The sequence below is a fragment of the Babylonia areolata genome, chromosome 8 (assembly GCF_041734735.1).
Source record: "Babylonia areolata isolate BAREFJ2019XMU chromosome 8, ASM4173473v1, whole genome shotgun sequence".
In the NCBI taxonomy this organism is placed as follows: domain Eukaryota; kingdom Metazoa; phylum Mollusca; class Gastropoda; order Neogastropoda; family Buccinidae; genus Babylonia; species Babylonia areolata.
The window spans coordinates 47,078,473-47,100,460 of NC_134883.1; the positions used below are offsets into that span (position 1 = coordinate 47,078,473).

Below are 21,988 nucleotides of genomic sequence, written 5' to 3' on the forward strand. Positions count from 1 at the left end.
TCATTCTCTCTTTCTCGGTCTAGAGCTCTCTTTCGTCCATGACACATATATATTATATAATGATATAGAAAATTTATAAGTTTGATTAAACCAACTTATCAAGCGACGTGTGGTATTCAAGACTCAGTTTAAATTGCAGTTTCAAGGAAATGTCTCACCATCTGAAATAATCACTATTACTATAACACAAATCTGCTTTTCAAATCTTTTTAGATTATTGAACAAGTGAACAACAACAAAATTAATGGGAAGCAGATGCCTGACTGCAGTGGTCTGACCTTGAGAACCTACCCAAGGTATGCATTTAAGGAATTTACAAAAATAAATAAATAAAAATAATAAGTTTAAAATTTTAATAAAACTTAAAACATACATGCATAAAATTAGACGGCAACTAATTGGAATAAAATAACAGATATGGACCACATTCATCAAACTTGCATGCACATGCACACTCTCACACATGCGCGCGTGGTCGAAAACACACACATACACAATGGCATACAATGATATAGACTACAATAATCATATCAATAAAGAAAAATGAAACATGCTGGTTTTGCCATAGACAGAACCACAACATTTTGTGCGACTATCAAAATAGACCACTAGTAGTAGACTAGTACTATGCGCTTCAGGTCTGTTTCCTTTACTGGTGCATGTGTCATTTTATAAAAACCTTCAATTACTGAAAACAATGGTGCGAAGTGTTGTAACTTGTATCAATCAATTCTTATTATCTGTTTCTCACTTTGTTTGACTGTTACTGTAATCTTATTCTTGTTTCATATTCACCACCACCCGTCACCCACCCAAACATCACCACTACTATCACAACCTCTTGCTATTGTACTCTTACCTGACAAGCATTGTAGAGAATCTGATGCTCATACTTTTTAACATCAAGGATGTTCTGAAACATGTCATAAAGCTGTTCTTTGCTTAGTATGAGTTCAGATGCAGCAGTTGTCATCCTCTGGGGTTGCTTTCTGGGATCTTCTTCTCCACGGTAGATGGCATCAAACTTTGCCATCCATGAACTCAACACTGTCTCCTTACTTAGTCCATCTATCTCTGGCAAGCTTCTGACGCGCTTTTCAATGTTGTTTTTGAACACTTCTCTGAAATCATTTGCTGAGCACCCACCACTGCGTACCATGTTAGCAACTCTATCACTCTTCAAAAACACTTCATAATAGCTTTGCACTGCATTTGTAAATGCCTCATCAGCAACAATATGTGTTTCGCCGTTTAAAAAAGCATGAAATCGTTCTTTTATTATTTGTAGCTGCTGCTTAGTAACTTTAGTCTGTCGCCTGGCCATGTCTGTTGGCTGTTTGGCATTGAATGGGTACGCGATACATCTCATAACAAAAACGTACAGCTGCAGTCTTTTCTTTCTCTCCTCTTCTTCTCTCTCTATTTTCTCAGCATCCTCCACCTTTTCTCTATCACTAACCAGAGAAGGACTGGGACTTGAGGGTCTGATGCTGTTGGATCTTGAATGTCCACCAACAACACTCAAGTTATCCCCACTTGCAGACAGGCTCCTCTGCTCGCCACTCGGCAAGCTGAGAACTTCAGAATTATTTTCATCTGCATCCTCAAGGGTTCCATTCTCTGACTCCTCTTCGCTTGATGATGGATCGAGCATGTTTACTTCCCCCTATTCAAAGATTCAACCACAACACTCTGTAAAACTGTATGTCACATAGGAAAGTACACTCGAGATAGTCACAGGCCACATTCATTTACATCTTGTGTGCGCATGCGTACATTGAAACAGACGAAAATAAAATTTTTATAAACTTATTTTTTCTATTGTACATAATAAGTATAATCATATTACAATATCAAAAGTAACTGAACCATAAAAACAAAAAATGCTTGAAAGTATTTATCGATTTATGCATCACGCGAGAACAGTCTTTCCTGCAATTATATTTTGTAAACCCCGTAGCAAGTATTTTCATGGCTGCCAAATGCGAAGGATTTCGTCCGATTCGGAAACAGTTTTAGTGTTTTCATCACGCTGATAAGGAATTTTTGCATAATTTAGTGCAATTTGACAGTTCTGTGCCGTATTTAAAGTGGTAAGTGAGCTCTTTTGTTTCAGCTTTATCCCTGTTGTCAAAGAAATACCCTGTATTGTAAAAGTAGGTTGCGAATCATAACAGTTGGGTCTGCACTGCACTATCAGCAGTGTGTACACAACTATTTTGGTTAAAAATTTTCACATCCAAGTGCTTCAGGGATATTTCATGTTCCAATATTTCATAGTAATGTACTATGAACAAACCTTTATGGTAAAATAATTATTATTAGATGAAACATTTTATCCATCTAACCTTGCTGAGATTATAAGTCAGTTGTTCGGAATCGTCTGCAACACTGAAGAAAGCAGACGAGACGGACGTTATTACGTTTTGCAGGTTTTTACTTATTTTGGTCTGAGATTTTTAACGTATTAGATAATTATACAATCAGCTGATAGATTCAAAATCAAAATTATTTAATGTAATGCGTTTTTCTCTGAATGAATGTAATTATTCTTATTACAACATGCAGCGCATTGGGTGTCGAGCAAGCGAATCTGGCCTTGAGGTTGACGGCCAACTGAACCGCCATCTTGCCAAGAACAACATTCACACTTTCGACTATTTCTCGTGCTGATAACGGTTCATCACTTTATTTTCCCTCTCCAGATTGTTTCTAACCCGTGTTCAATTCTACTTCATTTTACATGATTTAAACTATTTTCAAGTGAACTGTTTTTAGGAATATATTTATATTTTGTAAAATTTGTTGATCAATATTGATTGGTAGCCATAAACTGGAGAAAGTGCTAAATAAAGCAAACGAAGCGGTTTCAAAAGAAGGTCTACAGAAACCCAATTGGGGAACAAAGGATTGAATCATAAAACAACTTTTGATAGGAAGTAGATTGCTACACATGGAAGACTATAAGTATAACATCTCAGATAACTGATAAGTCAAATGGGACTGCATGAGAGCAATGTCCTTCATATTTATTATATTCATATGTTATAGTTTGAATAGAAGCAAGGTTGATAGAATTATTCGCACAACCAAATGTACATTTGCATATAAATGTAATTCATATAAGCTTTTGTTAATCTGATTTTAAGAAAGGGTCATATCTGGAAATGGAACATGACAGCTTAGTAGTTGGCGGTTTCCTGTTATCCTGTGCCAAAATTGTTATAAGAATCAGCTGAGCTAGAAATAGAAGGGCAACAGAATTTGTAACTGAGATTGAGAAGGGCACAAAGACCACTAGAGAGTTCCCTGCTTATATGACTGTAAGTCAGTAAACTGTAAGAGTAAGTTGTTAACTCATCTTCGCTGCAGTCTTTCAAGTCCAGTCTGAAGATCCACCTCTCCCCTCCTGAATAATTGTCAACAGCTTATCCCTTTCCACATTGAACTAGAATGACTATTAGTGAGTGAGTTTGAGAGTTTCTGACTTTGTTGGTTGTATTTTTGATTGTGTACCATTTATGATTGTGTGTTATATGTGTGTGTGCATTGGGCATTTGTGTTGTGTGTGTGTTTTAGTGTGTGTGTGGGGGAGGAATGATTTTTAACAGTGTTTGGTATCTTGTGATCAATTTTTCCCTTTTTGATATTTACGTGTGTGTTTTATTTGTAAACGCCTTGAGCATATTTTCAAGATTAGATGTAAATGCTCATGATGAAGATAATAATTGTATTAAAATGTAAATAGAGGCACTTCACATGATCTGTACCCTTGAAATTGATTGGCTCTTTGAAATTGCGAGCGGCAAAGGCAATTAAGAGAGGCACAATGTGTGAAACAGCAGGCTTCTTTTCGATTGTTTCCTGGTTTTATTTTTGTTTTGTTTTCTTATTATTGTGGATACAATAGCACTTAAACATATTTTGGTTATAGCGTTGGAGACTTTCAGCTGAAGAAATGGAGGACAGCACATGTTTACTGCTTTTGCCTGTGCCGATGGCCTTTGACATTGCTCGCAATTTTTAGTAAAAGATCATAAGATGTCCTTGCGCAATATCCAAGATGGCTGCAAAACTCTCCAGTGGTCTGATAGCCTATACAGTGAAATCGAAGTTGACATCAATAGAGAATTTATACACCTGTAGATTTTACTGTCAAATTCTCTCTCTCTCTCTCTCTCTCTCTCTCTCTCTCTCTCTCTCTCTCTCTCTCTCTCTGTACTGGCAGCCTCAACCGCTAAACTGAAGCTAAGATTGAAAAACGTTGATTTTGCCTGTTTTTCTCAAGCCTGTAACTTAAGTGACGTAAGAAATAAAGATATGTTTTATACAGGAATTAAGTTGAATTTCTCCTCTTTCCTATGCTGTCCTTGTTTTTCTTCTGTTTTGTCTTTATTGAGTAAACGAGTAAAAATCATGAATGGTCAGAGGGCTTTTTACATGCCGTGTCTGACCACCTCGACAGGGATCGTGTCAGCGGATATGCGGGCCAGTTTTTCTTTCGCTTTGTTTCGTCTGGATTCTTTCAACCTACAAGGCTATTTTTAGCACTACTGTGTTTGTTTTCAGTTGTTATTGTTTTAGCATAATAAGCTTATTTTTGTGAATGTAACGCTTGAAAAAAGATTTTAGGTGGGATTTTTTTTTTAATGTATATATTTCTCAAAACTGGTAATAAGTTTTAAATGAATGCCTGGTAATAAACGAAAGCTCTTTTAATTCCCTTTTGAATGGTCTATGAAACTACCAGGTGATGTTGATGGTGCTGACAAGCTCTGAGTCGAAAGAGCGGCTGTGCATCATTCAGATGCCAAAATGGCAGCTACCCATGATGTAAGACATGCGCCTAACTTCAACATTGGTCTTGATACAGAACCTGATAGGCAAGGGAAACCTTTAAGATTGAGTGATTTTGCCATTATGCTGTTGATGATATCAAAGATAAAGATTTAAAAGGGGAATTGTTTTATAAAATGAGAGCACAGAAGTACTCGATAACCGGGAATACTCTATGAAGTGCAAAAAATCAGGACACATATCTGTTCGACAATTGTTTCTCTTATTTTCAGAATGCAACTAATATGAATATGTAAGTTTTTGGTTATCGAAATAAAAGATTAATCAGCAGACACACTTTAGGGTAGTGGTTTTGTTTTTATTTGCAAAATGCTGTTCGCAAATTTTCCAGAACATCGTAATGCCTACAACTTGATAACAAGAAAATATTCCGGAAAATGTGTGTGTGTGCATGTGTGTGTGTGTGTTCAATGAAAAAAAAATTTTTTTAAATTTTCGTTTGTTACAGATCACATCCAACAGATCTGCTTGGCTTTAGCGCATGCATGTTGAATATTTTGTGGGACTCACTGACTATAAGCAAATTTGTATGTGTAAATGCGTAAGATAATAATAATATTAAAAAAAATTAATAAAAGACACCAAAATCAAACAAACATTTCCATTTTTAAAAAAACATAGTTATAATGATAATCCCAATCTTTTTTCTACCTATATATTTGCTCTTCCATGTCCCACCCCTTCATAAGTTTATTTCTCTTTCAGTTTCACTTGCTCCAGAAAACCTTTGAAGGCAGGAGAGAAAGGAACAACATTCCATTTAAATTTTAATATTCTGTGCCCATTTAGGACATTTTAAAGGTCATTGTATATATTATTATTATACATGTATGCGTGTGTGTGTGTGTATGTCTGTATCTGTTCTCATTGCCAGTGGTGAAGTGTCAGTGGTAAAGTACATGGAAAGACTTGTGTGCTTCTGATATATATGTAGTTTAAAGATATTTCAATTTTTAGCACTTTTTGTACGAGTATTGTTACTCGATGTGCAGTCCACCCCATTCTTCCTCGGTCTCCTTTCTTCCCTGTCTCTTGTCTGTTTCTATCTGTCTGTCTGTGTCTCCCTCTTTCTTTCTTCATATAAGGCTGAAATTTTGATTTTATCGAGGTGTTAGGTTTTTTTCATGGAGTGTGTGCGTGTATCGGAACATAAGTAAAGATTTGTGTGGCTTTATTGCATGCTTTTTATGTTTTAAGTTTATTTGTGCATATATAAATATTGACTAATGTGTATTTACTCTAATGTACAATACACACCCCTTTCCCTCTTTCTGTGTCTGTCTTTCTACTTCCTCTCTATCTGTCTCTCTATTTTTCTCTCTTTGGGGGTGTTTGTGTAAGTGGGATGGTGAATTTTATATTTTGAATATATATGTATGTTTTAAAGTTTGTGTATGGGTTTGTGTGGGCTACGCTGGACAGGACACATTGTCCACATGACAGACAGCAGGGTCCTGAAGATGCTCTTGTATGGCCAGCTGAAGGAAGGCCACTGCAGACTATGAAGACCCTGCAAGCGCTTCAAGGGCACCTTGAAGACAAACCTCAAAGCCTGTGACATAGACATCGCTTCCTGAGAAACTGATGCCTTTGACCGCTCTTGCTGGAGGATGCTGTGCTCTTGTGGCATGCTCAGTTCTTGATGATGAGAGAGAGAAGCAGTCAAACCATTTCTTAAACTGAATTTTGTTTGTTTTATTGGGTTTTCAATAGCAAAAACTAAGTTTTCTTTTCATTTTTTTTTTTTTCTTCTTCACAACTCTGGTCTCCTGGCTCTCCGGCTTCCATTCCACCACCTATTCAGTGCTCTTGCCCCATCAAAGAGATAGGGATGGTCATAAACCATCTTCGTCCGCCTTTTAGTTTTTCAAGGTGGTCAGCATTTGTGCCTTCACCTCTTGCATCAATGAACTTTAACTCTGTGTCACAAAGTGGGTGATGACTTATAATCATGTGTTATAGGCTATTTAATTTACCTTTGCCTAGTTTCAATAGCACAGAAACTTAAGAATTTCAGAAAGCATATCAGAATTTGGCTAATTCTGTTCCAGGTACTCTCGTGTAAAGGAAAGCATGGATGGTGAAGGCATCTATAATAGTCAACTGTAGCCAGAGTTCAACGTCGTTATCAACATGTTTTACTTGACTTGAGGTTTACTTTCCTTTTTTTTTTTTTTTTTTTTTTTTTCTCTCCCCGTTGGACAGTTGCAAACTGAACTCATGATAAAGTTTGAAAACCCATCACAATGAGCATTAGGCTGAGGATTGAAGCGGTCAGAGGAAGTTATGTGAGTGCAGACCATCTTCACTCGGGACAGGATGCTGCAAATTCAGAGTGAGTTGTCTGAACTGTGAAAATAACAATATCTTGCACAAATGCAAACCTAAAAAATTGATATTGAAATATCCTTTCAGTCTCCCTGGCTTGGTGTGCTTAAATTGGATATTTACTCAGAAAGTTGATTCCCTGTTATCAGTTTGAAGATAACATGCTATGTCAAAAAAATAGTTCAGATGTACTTGTCCATCGTAACGGTAACATACATAATAGCCACGTTGGGGCGCGTGAGCATGCGTGGGGGGGGGGGGGGGGGGGGATGAGGGCGACCATGCGTGATTGGGCATGTATCTGTGTACTTGTTTTTTCTTATTGGGGGGAGGGGCAAATGCGTGTGTGTGCGTGTATTTGTAGATGAGTGTGCAAGGGTGTGTGTATGCGTGTACATGTGTGTGTGTGTGTGTTCCCAGGTTCTGAGAAACAAGTTTACCATGCAGGCCAGTAGAAATCAAAAGATCCCAAATTTTAGGAAGCAAGAAACACAAGTCCCTCGGGAATACAAGATCCCTGATTGTTGTGCTGTGAGAGATCCCATATACCAAGAAATAAGAGATCCCAGTCTTTAAACAGCAAGAGATTTAGGATCCTTGAAAGCCCTATTCTTTAGGAAGTGACTAATTATTGGTTATATGTAGTGAGAGACCAAAGTCCCTAAGCAACGAGAGGTCCCATTCTCTGGGAAACGACATATCCAAGGTTCTAACATGAGAGAGATGCCAGATTCTAAGTCTAAGATCACGGGTCCAAGAAATAAGGAGATTCCAGGACTATAAAATGAGACACCCCAGTTCCCTGGTAAATAGATATCATGGTCAAAGGATGCGAAAACTGTTACACATTGCTAGGAAACAAAAGCTGAAGGAAATGTTAGAATCCAGCACCCTAGGAAACAAGAAATCAAGGTCCCTGGGAAACAGAGTTTATCAAGTTATTAGGAAATGATCACTGGAGAATGAGAGATCAGATGTCCATTGTGTATATGTTTTTGCATGCGTGTGTTTTTGTATTTTACATGTCAGTGCAGGCATGTATGTGCACACCTATGTGTATGTATGTGTTCATCAAACTCTTTCCCTTTCCCTCCCTCCCACTTCTCACTGTATGTAGTAGCATACAATACATTTTGAGGAGAAAAAAAGAAAAAAAAAAAGTTGTACTTGGCAATTAGAAAATCCAGTTTTAGATTTATTTCAGTTTGACCCATGAATAAGAAAATTGATGTTAAGGGTTTTCTAGCTTATACTGTAACTGAGTTATATTTGATTAGTATCATTATTGTATCATTATATTTTGCTGACTTGTATGGTAATTCTAACAGTGAATGTAATCACTCCAATTCAGTTCTGTGTGTAAGGTTGAGTTTTTATGAAATGAAGTCAAAATTATTATGTACACATAATTTTGCAGTACTGATGCTCATGACATACCAGTACCAGACGATGTCACGATTCGAACACCTCAGTCCTACCCAGGATGTTTTGGGCTACCGTATCAGGTCTCATAATTCTGTCTGTCTGTCTGTCTGTCTCTCTCTCTCTCTCTCTCTCTCTCTCTCTCTCTCTCTCTCTCTCTCTCTCTCTGATTTTGGACTCCATCAATCAGTGGGTGCACTGTAGAATACGTTTTATAAGAATACCTTTCACAAAGGACAGGATTAAAGGTTTTGGATAAGTTTGTATAAAATGTATTTGAACACATTTCATGTTGTGAAAGTAGGCTTGTTAGGTGTCTTGCATTGGAGTTGTCTGGTATGGTTGAACACAAGAGAAGGGGTTACAATTATTTATTTTAAAAATTATTTTTTTATTACAAGAACGTTGTTCACAGATTTCATACGCTGGTGTAAAACATAGGGTAGTAAGAATATATCTGACAGGTTGCTGAGACGATGCAAAAAAAACAAAACAAAACCGGTTTCCATTTGTTTAAAAAATAAAACATTAAAAGACAGTTCCTTTCAGTTTTCCATATTACAAAATTTCTGAAATCCTCCATGGGGCACTTCACTAAAACACTACAAGTGCAAGGCATTTGAACAAGATCCTGCTTTTTTAGCGATATATTTCTACTTGGCATTTGATAATAATATGGACAATTATATCCTTGAATCTTACATATATATATTAGCAGTTCCTGAGGTGTGTATATATGTGTGTGTGTGCGTGTATGTGTGTGTGTGTGTGTATATATATATATATGTATATATGGTTTTATTTCCATTTATTAGTTATACACACAGATTACTCATGGCAATCTGCCTTTCTATGTTTTTTTAATCTGGCTTAATTTTGCTCTAAGCATATTGAGCAGAATTGGAATGGTTTTGTTGAACTGTTATATAATCTCGTAATAAAATCGAGTTCATTGGGAAGTATTTTGATCCCATCATGTATAGTTCCTCAAGCTGTTTCAGCTGGCACATTTGAGATGAAAGGCACATCTTCAGAGTTTATAAATCGATGTTTGATTTATCGACACACCATTTGTTTCGTGCTGGTGTTCGAAGTGTTTGGTAAACAGATATCTTTTCAGGACCATAACTATGGGGCACAACCTCCAATGTCCCCTCCACCACCACCACCAAGGTCACCAACACCACCCCCACCCACAGTCAATGGGTCTGCCGAGGTTGAGGAAGAAACGAAAGTGCCGGCAGTTAGCAATGAGGAGGAAGTCATGGAGGACAGCATCACCCGCTGCATCTGTGGCTTTCTTCATGATGACGGATACATGATCTGCTGTGATAAGTGCAGGTGGGGGGCTTCATTCCCTTCCCCTCTGATCACCCCTTCACTTATTTTATTTTCCAAGGAATTTCTTAGTAAGTCATTGTTCTGTGAACAATATTGATGTGTGATACTGATGCAAATCTTTATCAGAGACTGTTGGAGACAAATACTATCAATGATACCAATGAAAAGTGAAAAAGCAAGAGTTCTCTGAGTCAAAAGAAAACAAGAGAACTCTGCCAACAAAACTGCTTTTGTTATTCTGTTGTAAAGAAGGCTCATCAGTAACTTCAGCTTGTGCATCTTACAGCCTGGTTGTTGATTTGTTATCAAATGTGAATCTTGGAAGACGGGTGCAATAGCCAAGTGGTTAAAAGGTTGGACTTTCAATCTGAGGGTTCTGGGTTCAAATTTCTGTAACGGCGCCTGGTGGGTAATGGGTGGAGATTTTTCCGATCTCCCAGGTCAACATTTGTGCAGACCTGCTTGTGCCTGAACCCCCTTCATATGTATAAGCAAGCAGATCAAATACGCAGAGATCCTGTAATCGATGTCAGAGTTTGGTGGGTTATGGAGACAATAACATACCCAGCATGCCCACCCCCGAAAATGGGTTTAATTACACATGCTTAACTCTCTCCATACGAACGGCGAAAGAGACGACGTTAACAGCGTTTCTCCCCAATTACCACCATCAAAATATTACAAGCGGAAGGCTCTTACACTGAAGAGGTGAATGTTGACAAAGAATACCACAATTCTGACGACGGAAGCTAAAGGTTGGATCATTGAGACACCCACTGGACATCCGAGGGGTCTGTGTAGAGGAGAAGAGAGGACTGGCCGTACTGAGTGAGTTAACCATGACCCAACTAGTGCAGACTCCGGCAGGGGTCTGACATTCCTGTCCTATGCAAACTATTATCTGCCTATGCGGAGAAAATGAAAGTAACTACGGCCGATAACCTGGGATATGGCTGCAGATATGGCGGGGTAAAAATGGTCATATAGATAAAAGCCCACTTGTGTACATGATACAAGTGAAGGTGGGAGTTGCAGCCCACAAAGAAGAATAATCTTGGAAGGCATGTTTCTTATGTTTTGGTTTTAAGGGTGGCATTTTATTTGTTAGAACCATTATCTGTGCTTATGCTTATATACATTGGATGTTATTTAATTTCATTGCAAGAGTTTTACTATATTCATGAATTCATTGTTAAATTTATTAAGGAAGCTTCTAAAAAAATTCTTATTGGTGCTTAAAAAAGAGGGGAAATAAAGAAATTTCAGTTGATATACATTGGACTCGGGTCTTTTTTTAAATTTTTTTTTTTTATAAATATTACGATCATAACAGGCTGTTATGGTCAGTTTATGAAACAAATCACATTTTTTCTGAATGTTTTTAATTTACCTTTTTGTTTTGTTTTGTAGCATATCTTGACATTTATTAGTTAGCTTTGAATTGTTAAATTTAAAGTTGAAATCATTTTGATGTAAGAACATGCAGCGCGTGTGGGTTTACAGAAGTCTGGGGAAATGGAAGAAGTAAGGAGGTGAGGCTTGTGCAGAGGGATGAGTTTGTTAATGTATTGGCAGTTATTTGAATATCAGCAAATGTGTTTATTTTCCAGTGTTTGGCAGCACATAGATTGCATGGAAATTGACCGAAACAATATCCCTGAGAGCTACTGCTGTGAGATCTGTGAGCCACGAGAACTGGATGTTGAACGTGCCAGAATGATTCAGCTGAGGAGAAAAGAAGAAATTGGTAAGTGTCTGAAGTTAATTTCATACAAGGTAAATAGAAAATTTATAAAGTTACTGGGGGTTTCTTTGGGTTGGTTTTTTTTAAAAATTTATTTAGAAATATAGCTAATGTTTCATTATTTGTAGTTTATTTCTAGTCTATAAGCTTAAAGCCGTCTTGCCTGAAGTTGACTGGAAAAAAATCATGCTTCTTGATAAAGCTTTTTTCAAAAAGTGGTCGTAAAGTGGCGTTTTATTTGGCACGTTCACTTCTTAGAGAAAATGTCCAGTGTTAAAAATCATCAGCTCTGAAAGTCGTGTTTGGGGTTACACCTGAGACAGTCATAAAAAAATTTTTAAAAAACTCTTTGAAACTGAGCTGACAGGCTACACTTCAAAGAATAATTTTCTGCTGAAACTGTTTTTGTCTCTTGAAAGTTTTAAATGCTTGTTAATGAAATATTTTGTTTATTTTTTATGTTGTTGATTGTTCAAGTTTGTTTTTGGCTTGTTGTGTTCTGTTTTGCTTCCCCTCCTTTCCAGTTGATCACTTTTCAGTTGTTTGTTACCATCTGAGGTTCATTCTTTGTTTTGGGACATAATTCTGCTAGTGTTTTAACATGTTTTCAGTGCGTATTATATGCATGCTTCATATTTCTGCTTGTCCAGGACTGCTGTGGTCTCAGCTTCTGAGATCTGGAAATCATTCTTTTTGACTCACTTGTGACGGGTGCAGTAGCCGAGTGGTTAAAGCATTGGACTTTCAGTCTGAGGGTCCTAGGTTCAAATTTCGGTAACAGCACCTGGTGGGTAAAGGGTTGAGATTTTTCCTATCTCCCAGGTCAACATATGTGCAGACCTGCTTATGCCTGGACCCCCTTCGTATGTATTATGCAAGCAGAAGATCATGTACGCACGTTAAAAGATCCTGTAATCCATGTCAGCGTTCGGTGGATTATAGAAACAAGAACATACGGAGCATGCACACCCTCGAAAACAGAGTATGGCTGCCTATGTGGCAGGTAAAAACTCATACATGTAAAAGCCCACTCATGTACACACGAGTGAAGGTGGGGGTTGCAGCCCACGAATGAAGACGACGACTCATAAAACGAAGTGTCTGTGTTATAACATGGTGTTCGGTTGTCTGTGTGAATGTCTGTGTGTCTGTGGTAAACTTTAACATTGCCATTTTCTCTGGAAATACTTTGTCTGCCAATATCGAATTTGGCTTTAACATAGTAGGGAATTAAATCTTCACAGTCATACCAATAATAGGTTTTAAGTCTCCCGAATTAAGTCGTATTTCTGGATCATTGATGGTTTATTTTGTTGAGGCTACTTCTGGAGTCCAAAAAAGCCATTTGCCCTTGCAGGAATGTAAGGTATGCTTGGTTAGAAGACGGCATTGTTTAACTTGTTCACAATCATAGGAAAAGAATACAAAATACTGGACAGAACACATAAGTGACACTAACTGCACCATTGATGTGTTTACTGCATATGAATATTTTAAAGTGGGTACTGAAATATCTTGAATGAACATAAAAGAAAAATTGAATCGAACATTTCTTTCAGTGTCAGGTTGGTTTGTGCAGATCTATATGTGCTGCAGTGTGCCTGAGGCGATTTCAGTGTCTCCTTTATGGCCGAATGAAAAGAATTTCTTAAACTACCGATATTTGTCAAGAAAACATGATTTAGATGGTGTTATTGCTTCAGATGCATTGGTATTTTCATCGCACAAAAAATTAAATTTGTTCTGGTGACATCAGACACGGCGTAGCTTTAGGGATTAGACAACTTTTTTCTTAACAGAACAACAGTGGTTCAATCCAGCTAGCAGGCCACCAGGTGTTCTTGCTTTGATATTAAGTGTTCTTGTGATAAAAATGAAGTTATACATCATGGCCTGTTGACTCTGAAATCAGAAAAATGCAGAATATATCTATAAAATCAGGTAGGTGTTTATGAACCCATTTCTGTTCATCAGTATATTTATGTGTCCAGATTTTTAGAACCTTTTAAAATAGCTCATCTGATCTAATCTTGATTCACAGTTGAATTGACTATAACTACTTTAACTATGATTCCTGAATTGTGTCCAAAATCATTGTGGCATATATTGTGTAATCATTCACCATAAAGTAATGTCCAGTTTGGTGTTTCAGTGGCGGAAATGGAGCTTTGGTTCAGTCAGCCTTTACTTTTGCAGACTTGCATGTGTCATACTTTGGTTGGAATTCGTTCCACTAGTTTGTACATCCTCATGCCCAATAAGAACAATGGTTGAGGGGAGCTAAATACAGCTGTAACCGTGTGGGAGTTCAGGTGTTCTGGGTTTTTTTTGTTTTTTGTTGTTGTTTTTTTTGTGGCTGTTGTTTATGAGATTGGATTGAGAGGTGAATCAGGTTGTAAATTTGACTTGTACACTTGAATTTGCTGAGCTGCTTTTCAGCCATTCAGAATTCAGTAATTCACATTGGAAGTGTCAGAAAAAAAATCAGTCAGCTGAATATTGCCTTTATTTCAGACTTATTAAAAGCCTGATGAATCTTTATATCCTGAGTACTATCAACATTAATATATATTCATATATTTCTCTGAAATTTCAGTTATTCCTTTTATTTGCTGAGAAGCATTCCTCAGAAGTATTTTCAGGGATTGGCGGGTGTGTTAATTGAGACAAGTTTTTGTTTGTTTGTTTGTTGTTTTGTTTATCTAATGATACTTACTGTGGCACATAAAAAAGGAATTGATGTCATATGCCCTTATTGCTTGTCATCTGCTGAATATCACTTTCTGCTTTTCTTTGTGGCAGAAAGCCTGGTAGTGGGCAATAAATTGATTTTTGCCTTCTGGGATTTTGTTTTCTCATCAAATCAGTAGCTGCACCTTTGATAAATAGTACACTTTGTAAAGTGGGAAATGTCATCTGACAGACCTGTTTCCTTCCAAATATGAAAATAACAAAGTGAGCATTATGTACTCTAAATTGTAAATGGTATATGCGTTTGAAAATATCTTTGCTCTGTGTATGTACTGTAGTTAATAGCACTGCAAATGGTGGATTTTTCAGTTCATTTGAAAACATATATATATATATATATATATATAAACTCCAGTTAATTGCACTGCAAAATGTGGATCTTTCAGTTCACAGTTTACTGGGGGGGAAAATGTTGTCCATAGAAAACAGGTCTGTAAAGAGCTTAAGTCATTGTGACTGTTGCCTTTCTGAAATTAGCTTTCAGACTGGTTTTTGTTCCTGGTATGAAAATCATTTCCTGATGTCTTGAAACCTGCTGAGACTGTAGTTGTGCCACCATAAATGTTGTTTTTCCCCTCTTTGGTTTGTGCCTGTATCCCAGGAGTGGGGCATGGCTTGCTTGCTGCTGTCATTTGTTTGTGGTCATCAGGGAAACGTTCTACTGTCATTTTTGTAGATACAAGCGCTACAGATACAGACCCTGAAGAGCCTGCAAATGCTTTAGCCTCTTTAGGTAGAAAGCCAGTGCAGCCCAAACCCAAAGGAAGCAAGCAGCGCAGAGTCAGCAAGACAGGGACTCGTCTGCTGAAGACGGGAAGACTTTCCAAATCACAACAGTTGAAGAGAGATAAGAAACTCAAGCTGACCAAGAAAGAGAAGGAGAACATGAGAGACGCTTTAAAGAAGCAGAAGGTAAGATTCTGATTTTTGGACGGGGGGGGGGGGCTTTTGTTTCAAGTACTGAAGCATATTTAATGTCAATTGAGAAAGATATCTGGGTTGACCTGGGAGCAGTTCAATTATATAATGTATAATATAGTGCTGATAACATAGATTAATGTAAGATTGGGGCTGCATTTATTAGTCCACATCTATGTGGTATCCATCATTCTTCTTGAACAGGCCATCACCATCAGTGTTTTTCTGATACTATATTTATAGATGTAGTTGAAAGAGAGAGCAATAAATGTGAGGTTGAATCCTACCATATTAAACTAAATATACCATTCTCATGGTCTTGCTGGTGCTTATTGCTGCTTTGTACATGATTTTTGTAGAAATGTATTGTAGATCAACTACATGGTATAGAGTCACATAAAAGGCATGCGATTAGATTTTCTGTTCAGCATTCCAGTATTTTACATTGTAAATCCAATTTCATAATAGTTTCAACACAGGCACATGATCTGTTGTAAATCTTTGTGCAGAGTGTAATGTACAAGGGCTTGATCAATATAAATTATTTTTACAATAATCTGTCAGCTGGAAAAATGGTGCATACTGAGGTATTGAAATCATAACAGTTAGAAATGACTCTTCAGTACATGATGGTTTACTTTTTGACCAAAGAATGTTCTCTGTGTGCAGATTGGAAAGACTGGTGTTCCTAAAGAGAAAAAGGTATGTCATCAGTCAGTTACCACTTAGTGGTGTTGAGCGGAAATAAGAGATTTCCAACTGTTTTCTCAGAAACAGTTGTGACTTATTATTGGTAGATACATACATGAAGTGATTTTGTGTTTATTCTCAGTTGACTCGTGTGAAGAAGGTATGTAATCTGGTGCGTTTCAGTTGTTTGTATACCTGCCTGTGTTCAATGTTGGGAGGGGAGTGTTTGTATGGGGTGGGGGAAGGGGGGGGGGGTGAAATGGGGTCTCATTGGCATGACAGTGCTAGGATCTTTCATCTAACCATTATGGAGTAATATCTGGTTATCTGGTCTTGGTGAGAGTAAAAATCCATGGTGAAATTAAAGTTCAGGGGTCAAAGGTCAGAAAGTACTTGTTACGTACCACCCAGTCCCTTCCCTTCATCTGCTTCTCTTTTTTTTTTTTTTTTTTTTTTTTTTTTTTTTTTTTAATACTTTAGCTAATCTGGAATTGCACAAAAGCCACAAAATCTTTGCCTTGATTTTATCATTTTGATGATACTTGGTTTCAGATGAAGAAAAAGCTGAATACATCTCTCACCCAAAACAAGGCTGAGTTTTGGAATCGTTTAGAGTAAGTATTCGGGAGCTATTCTTGTTTTAAGGTTACATATTCTGTAAAATGTAGAATATTTGTTTGACACAATGTTAAGAAAATAAACACATCATGATCAACAGAACAAAAACAAAACGTAGTTATTTCAGAACAAGACAGAATGTGAAATGTCAAGAACACTATTTTTTTGCAGCTTCATGAACAGACATGCATGCATTCACCTATATTTGTTTAGTTGTGCACAACCTTTGTGTGTGTATGTTCTTTAACGTTGAGTATTTCTGCTTCCAGGCCATAAACATGCATGCATTCACCTATATTTGTTTAGTTGTGCACAACCTTTGTGTGTGTATGTTCTTTAACGTTGAGTATTTCTGCTTCCAGGCCATAAACATGCATGTATTCACCTATATTTGTTTAGTTGTGCACAACCTTTGTGTGTATATGTTCTTAAACGTTGAGTATTTCTGCTTCCAGGCCATTATTCTCTGTATATGGTGCTCAAGAAAACGAGTATAGTCCAGAAATTGTGGAGTTTCTTTCACACGTCAAGACTAATGGTGTACACTCGGTAAGAAAATTGCTTTTATTGTGCATGAAAAGTGTGTGCTGATCATTGATGTTGTCAGTAATCCCAGCTTTAATAAATCTGATTTCCAGAGTAAATGGTGAATTTGTAAGGTCTCTGGCAAGAAGAATGTAACAACTAATCTGACAACTATCTTGGGTCCATCCAGAGAGGTGGTAATTCCACTCACACCAGATGGTCCTTTTTCTTCTATTTGAAAGTTTAGAAGAACTGTTTTTGTATTAATGTTTTTAATCTTGATATTTTGATTAATAGATGGTTCAGTTTTCAATATGTTTTCATGACAGTTCCACATAAATATGTTGGTTTCTGTTTCAGTGTGTATGCATTTGTTCCTATGAATCATTCCAAGTGGGGATGAGAGCTATCAGAACTAAGTGTGTGTGTGTGTGCATGAATAATGTATATTTTCAGTATCATAAATTTCTTTTCCTTTTTTCACAGCCTCATTCAATTGGTGTTTTTCCTGAGGAGCTGCTGGTTCAGCTTTATAAAGTATCAGAAATCAAGAAAAACATCAAGGTAAGGTTTGGTTTCTCTTTCTGAAATTATGAAGATTTACGTTAATGCATAACACAATCTGTGTCAGGAAATAGATTCTACAGTGAAAATCTCATTTTGGTGTCATATACTGTACCATGTCAAACTGATGCAAACTAGGCCTATTGGTTTGCTCTGCTTGGCCAAATTTCGCGCGGCTAACAGTGAAAAGACGGTCTTCTTTCAGTAAATAAATCTTAATGCTTTCTCTCAATCAGGCATTTTGAGTTCATTTTTGCAGATTCTTTTCTTCATGACCAGGTATAGGTGGGCAACGGTGGTTATTGTGTCTTGATTTGTTTGTTCAGGGTCTTGAGGCGACTCAGTTGATTGTCCCTGGCAAAGCTGTGATAGAGTTCAAGGGCAGAGTGATGCTTCGCCAGCACTATCTCCCAGACCCCCATCTCGACCAGTAAGTGCCCTTGTGCTGATTTTCTCTCTCTCTCTTCTTTCGCTCCAGGTCACACTTCATTCATTCAAACAAAACATGCCAGTGATGCAGGATTCTGGATTGTGTATAATTTTGTTGCAAATGTTTTGGTGGACAAATCAGAATCATAGGTTGAACATAAGAGCAGCAATGATACAGAAAATATGCAGTTGGATGTTATGTGGGAGGGATATCTGAAAGATCATCTGATATGGCCCTCATGTAAGACTGGGAATAAAACTTTGAGATGTCTGTATACCTGTTGTCATAGACAACAAAATAACTTTAGTTTTATAATTTGGTCTGTGATGTAAAAAAAAAAAAAAATTTTTAATAAAATAAAAAAGATCATGCTATATGATTTTGGCAACGCAGAGCATTGAACTAGGTGGTAAATGACTGTTGAAGTTGATTTCCTTATTTTGTAAGTTATCATGATTTTGAACTTCTGCCTATTTCATGGGAACTAATTTGAAAACTGAAAAGAATTTGCCCCCTTTTGGATATATGAAAAATACACTGACCGGGAGGTGTACATTGAGATCCATGTTGTGTGTGTGTGTGTGCAGGTCTCAGCCTTATGTATTGTACTATTCCAAGTTTGAAGGTTTAGATCTTTGTATCGATGCCAGTGCCTTTGGTGGAGATGCGCGCTTCATTCGCAGATCTTGCGCACCTAATGCAGAGGTAAATGAGCTTTCTTGCTTGTGTGTGTCATCCCTATCACCTGGAAGTTCTGTACTGCCCACTTTTCTATCACTCTATTTTCTGTCATCTCTTCTTCAGTCTTCCCAGTCCCATGTACTTTGCACAAAGCCCCCCTATACAACTCTTCATGATGTTCAGTCCTTTGATCCACAGTCAGCTGAATAAGGAGATAGTACAGGGATGAATAGTAGTTGTGCTTCTTACTGGAGCAGTAAACTTGCTTTTTGTTAGCATTATTTCCTGACACTGTCTTGTCAGCCAGGCCAAACTGGGCAGTGAAAATGAAAATTGAAATGACTTTTTTGATTAAAAAAAAAAAAAGTTCAACCTTTGTAGGTGCTCCCCAAGGTAGTATGTGAGCATTGAATAGAGAGGGGAGAAAACATTAAGGGGGAAAAAGTTCTGAAATACTGTCGCAAAAACTTTATTAATAATAATTTAGGTAGTGAGAATTAATACATGTTCAGCAGCAGATGGTTTAAAAAATTGTCTTGATTTTGAACTAATAATCTGATAAATTTGTGTTAGTAGATTTCATATTCTGATAAATATGGTATGCTGTTTGTAAGTATGCATATCTGGATGTATATGAGTGTACATACCACTATTGCTGCAACAATACAGAATCAAAGGACTTCTGGAAGAGGTTATTTTCAGTATTGAAAGAAAAGTGATGGATAGGTGGATTTCGATGGTCATTGTCCATGCTTTTAATGCAATAACTCTCCCTTCTTGTGATAATCCTATTTCTCATACACTCAAGTTTAATCCTGTTTTGTTTGTTCAGTGAATTACTGGATTTTGTCACTTTTAAATGTTAGGAGCTTTAACAGTTCTTTTGTAAATTCATGTTAAATGTTGGTTTCAGATGTGGAAATGATCATTTTACACAAGCACATGGAAATTTTGTTCTTTCTTACAGATGTGCCATATCATTGACAATGGAAATCTGCATTTTATCGTGCAAGCTAAAAAGGAAATTCCAAAAGGGGTTGAAATCACAATTCCCTTTGACTTCAATTATCAAGAATTGTAAGTGTGCATTTTATGGGTTTTAGTTTGCATCTTTGTTGTTGTATTTTTTTCCATTCATTAAATACACATTTCAACAGTATCGTTCCATTACCAGAGGTACTATCATATCCTTTTGATGTATTCGTTCGTATAGCAGAATTTATATATGCAGAGCAAATCTTGATTTGTTGTTTGGACTGAAGAAATGAAAATTTACAGTTTACTGAAGAGTTGGGCACTCTTCTCTAGCTCACTATCTCCATTTCTTGCTCTGTGTGTAAAATTCCCAATAGTTGTAAAGGCAAGCTTATTGTGCAGATCAGTTGACTTAATTATATATTCATCTGTTTCTTTTCCCCCTCAGGTCAACGTACATAGAATGTGCTTGTGGAAGGATCAGCTGTCCTGTCGCCAAGTTCTGGAAGAAAGTCAAACTTGGTCAGAAGTAAGTGGTAAATCATATGTTTCTTTTTTACAAACCATGGTGATTGCTTGTTATGGCTATACTATATCCATACCGTCAGGATGATATTTGTTTAATCTGCATGGCGGGTGCAGTAGTCATCTGGTTAAAGCGTTGGACTTTCGATCTGAGGGTCCCGGGTTCGAATCTCGGTGACTGCGCCTGGTGGGTAAATGATGGAGATTTTTCCTATCTCCAAGGTCAACATGTGCAGACTTGCTAGTGCAGAAGATCAAATATGCAGTTAAAGATCCTGCAATCCATGTCAGAGGTCGGTGGGTTATGGAAACAAAAACATACCCAGCATGCACACCCCCGAAAGCAGAGTATGGCTACACAGTGGGGTAAAAACGGTCATATATGTAAAAGTCCACTCGTGTACATAGAGTGAACATGGGAGTTGCAGCCCACGAATGCAGAAGAAGGAAGTTTAATTTGCATATGTTTATCAGTGGTGGAAGAGGCAAGAAAAACCTGTTTTCTCTCTATGTCAGTCTCCTCATTTTTTACTCTTCCTATCGGACTTCTCTCTCATTTGGTACAAGTTCTGAAGAGTGAACTGCTTGAAAGCACAAGTTCATTGTATGCGGAAAAGACACAGTTTCTAGGGTTTTTTTTTTTTTTTTTTTTTTTTTTTGTGTGTGTGTGTTTTTGTTGTTGTTTTTTTAGCTTTCAAAGTGAAGACGTGTATTTTCTAAGTTGGTTTATTTGGTGTTTTTTTCAGAAGAGCATTGGTTCTGCTTCCTAGGCCCTGTTGATAAGATATGAAAGGATCAGAGAGACCTTAACACTAAGAATAAAATGAAAAGATGCAAACATTTCATGGAGTCGAAACGATCTTAATTGCATGCTAAATGGTATCCATATCAAAAGCTTGTTGAGGACGATGTGATTTTGTTTTTCTTGTACCAAGTTATACAAAGGAAATAATGTACATCAGTTCAATTCTACCATATATATGTGACTGTACAGCAGCCAACATCATTTTGTATATGTACTGAAGATGAACATTGCTCCTGCTGATTGGACCAAAATGAAAAGGAGAAAAAAAGGAATAGCTTGTCATTTGGTCCCAAAGGTTTCTGTGATACTGACATTTGATGTTTTTTCAACATTGTAACTGAGGGAATTTGTCACAAAATGTAATTGCATTGTGTATCTGTCACTGAGCATTGTGTACAGATGATGACACCCAGAGTTGGGTCTTCTCACAGTTCAGATGGCAGGACCTATATCATACAATTGAGGGTCATCACTTCATGAATGTGTTTTTGTAAATGAATGCATTTTTGTGAGTTAATAAGATTAGAGCACTGCCACATGGTCTCAAACCTAAATTAGACCTCCGTAGCAGTATTGTCACTGCATAGCTGCCAACCATTCCTTATTTTTAGGAATTTTTCAGCATTTTAGCTCTGATTCCAAAATTAAGATTTTCTGCACATTTTTCCAAATTTTGAAATTTCAACAATAAAACCCCCCCCAAAAAACGTGAGAAACTGAAACCGCCTATATACCGATCCACGTTTTTCAACTAGAAAACAATTTTTGCGCACGCCTAAGGTGCCAGTGCTGTTTTACCGACATGGTGTCGAGT

At 37.2% G+C, this 21,988-nt stretch overlaps 2 protein-coding genes across 4 annotated transcripts in view; one reads left to right on the plus strand and one right to left on the minus strand.

Moving 5' to 3' along the window:
• Positions 1–1,737, minus strand: part of LOC143284880 (calcium-dependent secretion activator 1-like) — a 64,142-nt gene extending 62,405 nt beyond the window's left edge. The window contains exon 1 of the mRNA XM_076591989.1: positions 860–1,737. Coding sequence (XP_076448104.1) covers positions 860–1,654 — 795 coding nt within the window. The 5' untranslated portion in view covers positions 1,655–1,737. The remainder of the gene's footprint in view (positions 1–859) is intronic.
• Positions 1,738–1,960: 223 nt separating this feature from the next.
• LOC143284881 (uncharacterized) overlaps positions 1,961–21,988 on the plus strand; it is a 40,266-nt gene continuing 20,238 nt past the window's right edge. For 2 of the 3 annotated variants that reach the window (XM_076591990.1, XM_076591993.1), the window contains exons 1-14: positions 1,961–2,093; positions 6,909–7,192; positions 8,603–8,690; positions 9,728–9,948; positions 11,559–11,695; positions 15,120–15,355; positions 16,031–16,063; positions 16,604–16,665; positions 17,125–17,218; positions 17,681–17,758; positions 18,085–18,188; positions 18,776–18,893; positions 19,837–19,946; positions 20,293–20,373. In XM_076591990.1, the coding sequence (XP_076448105.1) occupies positions 7,104–7,192; positions 8,603–8,690; positions 9,728–9,948; positions 11,559–11,695; positions 15,120–15,355; positions 16,031–16,063; positions 16,604–16,665; positions 17,125–17,218; positions 17,681–17,758; positions 18,085–18,188; positions 18,776–18,893; positions 19,837–19,946; positions 20,293–20,373 (1,451 nt within the window). In that variant the 5' untranslated portion in view covers positions 1,961–2,093; positions 6,909–7,103. The remainder of the gene's footprint in view (positions 2,094–6,908; positions 7,193–8,602; positions 8,691–9,727; positions 9,949–11,558; positions 11,696–15,119; positions 15,356–16,030; positions 16,064–16,603; positions 16,666–17,124; positions 17,219–17,680; positions 17,759–18,084; positions 18,189–18,775; positions 18,894–19,836; positions 19,947–20,292; positions 20,374–21,988) is intronic. The other variant, XM_076591992.1, reaches the window with a different exon arrangement.